This window comes from Musca autumnalis, unplaced genomic scaffold (assembly GCF_047663935.1).
Source record: "Musca autumnalis isolate F117 unplaced genomic scaffold, ASM4766393v1 scaffold_1, whole genome shotgun sequence".
NCBI classification, from domain to species: domain Eukaryota; kingdom Metazoa; phylum Arthropoda; class Insecta; order Diptera; family Muscidae; genus Musca; species Musca autumnalis.
This window is the reverse complement of record NW_027411644.1, coordinates 152071248-152075402: the sequence shown is the minus strand read 5'-3', so window position 1 is coordinate 152075402 and position 4155 is coordinate 152071248. Positions and strand designations below refer to the sequence as shown.

The following is a 4155-nucleotide window of genomic DNA, read 5'->3' as shown; positions in this document are numbered from 1 at the left end:
CTCATGATGGAATCTCGCAAATAAAACGCTTGCCGTTTAATTTTGCCACCATTTTTAATTTAAATGCAAGCGTTTTATTTGGGAGATTCCATCATGAGAAAGAATATATTTATTGAGGCTAAGCGACAAATTATTTCCTAGTTTTAAGTGCATTTCTAAATAAAACACTGAAATTTAATTTTTTAAATTATATTTTATTTTTAACTTTTTAGTAAATAAATTTGTTGACCACTGAGAACCAAATTATAGTCAATTGTGTAATACCGATATATAAAGGCTATACCAAAACCTGGACTTATGTCCATAATTTTTGGTGAGGAAGTTTCTGTACCATTGGGGACTCCAAATGCCAAGTTACAGCCAATTCTGGCTAAAAATGAAGATAAAATCCTTAAAACACTTGAAATCTGGTGGTACCACTATATGGGGGCTATATCAAAACCTGGACCTATGTATGTCAACAATTTTTGGTGGAGAAGTTTTTGTACCATTGGGACTCCAAATGCCACGTTACAACCAATTCGGCCTCAAAATGAAGATAAAATCCTCATAATAATTGAAATCGGGTGGTACCGCTATAAGGGGGCTATACCAAAACCTGGACTTATGTTCACAATTTTTGGTGGGGAAATGTCTGTATCATTGGAAATACAAAATGACATCTAATTCGGGCAAAAATGAAGATAAAATCCTCAAAATACCTGAAATCGGGTGGTACCGCTATATGGGGGCTGTAGGAAAAATTGGGCCCATATTCATGTATTGTCATCCAAATCTGAAAAGTGTGCAAAGTTTCAGTTCGATTGGTCAACTGCAACTCTGTTAAAAATGAGTTACCAGAGTTGAAATGCAAGTTAAATAAAACACCGTTAAAACACTGTAAAATGGATTGTTTTAATATCATATTCGTATTGTCATCTGAAAACTGTGCAATGTTTTAGTCCGATTGGTCAACTGCAACTGTATCAAAATTGAGTTACCAGATTAAACACTATAAAATTGACCAATATTGGTTTTGATTCCATATTCATGTATTGTCATCTAAATCTGGAAAAGTGTGCAAAATTTCAGTTCGATTGGTCAACTGCAACTCTGTTAAAAATGAGTTACCAGATTTTAACTAAACGGACCAAAGCAAGCTAAATAAAACACTGTAAACAACGATTTTATTGTTTTTCCTATATTCGAAAACTCCCTTTTATTACCCGATTTACATACATATGTACATACATATGTTCCCACAACATCCCCGAAGGGACAAGGGAGACTTCTCTCATATCAATGAGTGCACGCCGATTCATATTGGCTCAATGATATGGGACCTACTGTTTATTGCCGAGTCCGAACGGCGTGTCCTAAGACACCACTTGTGGAGAAGTTTTTCATGGCTGAAATACTCAGGAAATGTCGCCAGCATTACTGAGGGGGAATTTTGCCACCGTTGTAAATTTCATGTTGCTTGGCCTGTGATTCGAACCGCAGACCTTCTGAGTGCAAGGCGGACGTGCTAACCATTGCACCACGGTGGCCTCCTTTTATTAACCGATTTAAGAATTAATGTTCTGATTGAAAGATAATAAAGAAACATGATAGAAATCCGCTGTGAATTAGTGTAACTGTGAAATTTAGTTTTTGTCCATTTCGCCTACTAATTTTGCCTTCTCAAAAATATCAAAAACCATTTTTTATGTTTTACGATCTTATTTTATTCAAAAACAAAAATATACCTTTAGAAAAACTTACATTTAAGATTGGGGTTCATATCACTGCCTTTGGGGCAATTAAATGCATTGGAAAATTCTACAAAATTCTTTAATGGTACTGCAACACGCAATTCATTTTGAGCGTGACGATACGAATGGATGGTAGCATGCATTGCTTCCTTTTGCCAGGTATCGGAACACCACAACTGAGCATAGTTGATGAAAAATAATTGTTCATAAGTGTAGCTCAAGGACGAATCCATTTTAAATTTTTCTTTCTCGGACAATTTTTTAAAAGCTTCATAGGCCAATATAATGCCGGCATTATCTGCAACATTTTCATCTTGCTTGTGAGTGTTTCTGTGTAACTTTGGCAGTAAATTGATGTTCCGTGTCCGATTTCCATACTGACCATCTAAACATGATTCCAATTTGGTATATTCATATTCAGCCTCCTTACTCCAATGCTTGGCAAAATTACCCACCTCATTATAATGCCGACCCTCTCCACTGAAGGCATGCATAATTTCGTGAGCAATACAAAATCCCAAATGGGCCATATTCATTACTAGTGAATTCGAAGTTGACCATAGGAAATTGGAATTTAAAATCGAAACTGGAACAATAATTGAATTTGAAGAAATCACATAAACAGGTGTCTTGAGATCCAATGAGATGTGTTCATGCTGAGGTTTCTGATGTAGGGAATGGCGCATTTTGAGAGCTTTAAACGAATTAAGAGATCGTAAATTTTCAATATAATCGTGTGGTTTAATCGACAGCCAGCGATATTCCCTGTCAAAGTTGTGATCTTCATATGTTGCCACTTGTAGTGTCATCGAGTGTAGTTTTTCTATAGCCCTTTTTCGGGTTGATGTATCGAACCATAATGGTCTTTTAGAATTGAATATCTGTTGTAAAGTTGATTTTATATGCGTCCATAATCCATCAATGTCTTTTACTTTTTCTCTTAGCTTTATATTGGATTTGAAAAACATTTGACTTAATGCATGCGGAAATTTGTCTTTGGTAATTTTTAGGCATGATTCCATTCGACCAATAGGCTCGTGAGCCAAATCAATCCAAAAATGGTGTAGTAATCGTGTGACAATATAGTTGGTCACCGATTCTTTTGGAGTAAATTTTAAAATTTTTACAAGGTTTTCCAAATATCCGGGATTCTCAAGCCACACAACCCTAGTGGTTATGTAACCAAGAGAGATATTTAAAAACTGTTTTATATCGATATCAGGATAATATTTATTGTGAATGTCGTCTACAGATCCACTATATGGGCTTTTGATCCCATAACGATTAGCTTGCAATAAATTCGATTCAAAATCGATTACCTCCCAGGCAATGCCATTAGCTGTCGCTGGTTGAAAATTAAGATGTCTTAAAATGATTTCATATTCGTGCCTTAAACGTTGATAGTGTGGTTCAAATGTTTGACTTCCCAGAATTAAATTGTGTGATGTGTGATCTTTGGCATCCGGTTTAATGGCATATCCGAAAATAATATTAAATCCATATTCATGTGAAATTTTTGCCACAGTCTCAAGCCAATTAAATTCCTGTCCCTTGCGCTTATTGAAATTTGGCCATGTTGGATACAAATCAAATTCATTTGCGATTTGTTTCAATTTTTCTTTAAGATAAACACTTGTTGCTGTTTCCTGATTCAGACATGAGAAATAAAATGTTTTTACAGTACGTTGCGATACTGAGTCATCCACACTTTTATTAGTTAAAAGCTCACCAAGTTTACTATCAAAATGTTTGTTAAGCTCATCGAAGAGGTGGGTATGTTTTACACTTTCATTTGCTGGGAAATGCGTTTTCCAATTTCCACAAGTAAAATCGTAAAAGCTTTCACATGGATCTATCGATTCATTCATATATTTGCGAACCTGTACCAAATGGTAGGGAGGTGGAGAAGTAGGAGTAAATTTTATATCAGGTGATAGCTCCGTAACTGGATTCGGCTCATTGTGAACACTACTCCACAACAACACAACACATTTCCAAAGAAAACTATAGAAACCCATTTATTATGTTTCAAAAATACAACTCCATTTTTAATATTCTGAAGAGATTCCTGCCAAAAATGCGATGGTGCCAAGCAAGCCAAATTTAATAACTAAATCATGTATCGCTTATGGTAGCTGAGTAACTGAATTGTTCGGCACATGTGTATTTATAGACAACCACTGCTCTTCACTCTCAGCTGCTAATTTTGTTTATGACAGATTTGCAAGGGAGGCAAAGTCGTTAATAAACTGACCTACATGTGATGATGGTTTGCATTGGTGTGAAGGCAATTCTGAAACCGGTTTCATTTTTTGTGCAGTTTTATAATTGAATGAAATATGTATGAGTGGTAGGAGTATATATTTTTAATCATACGCGTCCCACTGTGGTACCAAAGGCAGGGTTGTGAGGCAACAAATCA

The 4155-nt window shown here is 35.6% G+C and overlaps 1 protein-coding gene across 1 annotated transcript; it reads right to left on the bottom strand.

Annotated features, from left to right (window-relative positions):
* Positions 1 to 1681: 1681 nt before the first annotated feature.
* LOC141390889 (membrane metallo-endopeptidase-like 1) lies at positions 1682 to 3872 on the bottom strand. The gene has a single exon (XM_073963823.1). It carries the CDS (start codon positions 3749 to 3751, stop codon positions 1730 to 1732), a length of 2022 nt encoding a protein of 673 aa, XP_073819924.1. The 5' UTR covers positions 3752 to 3872; the 3' UTR covers positions 1682 to 1729.
* Between the last annotated feature and the right edge of the window lie 283 nt (positions 3873 to 4155).

Coding starts and splice junctions, on each gene's coding strand:
- LOC141390889 (XM_073963823.1), bottom strand. CDS start 3,751: ATGGGTTTCTATAGTTTTCTTTGGAAATGTGTTGTGTTGTTGTGGAGT.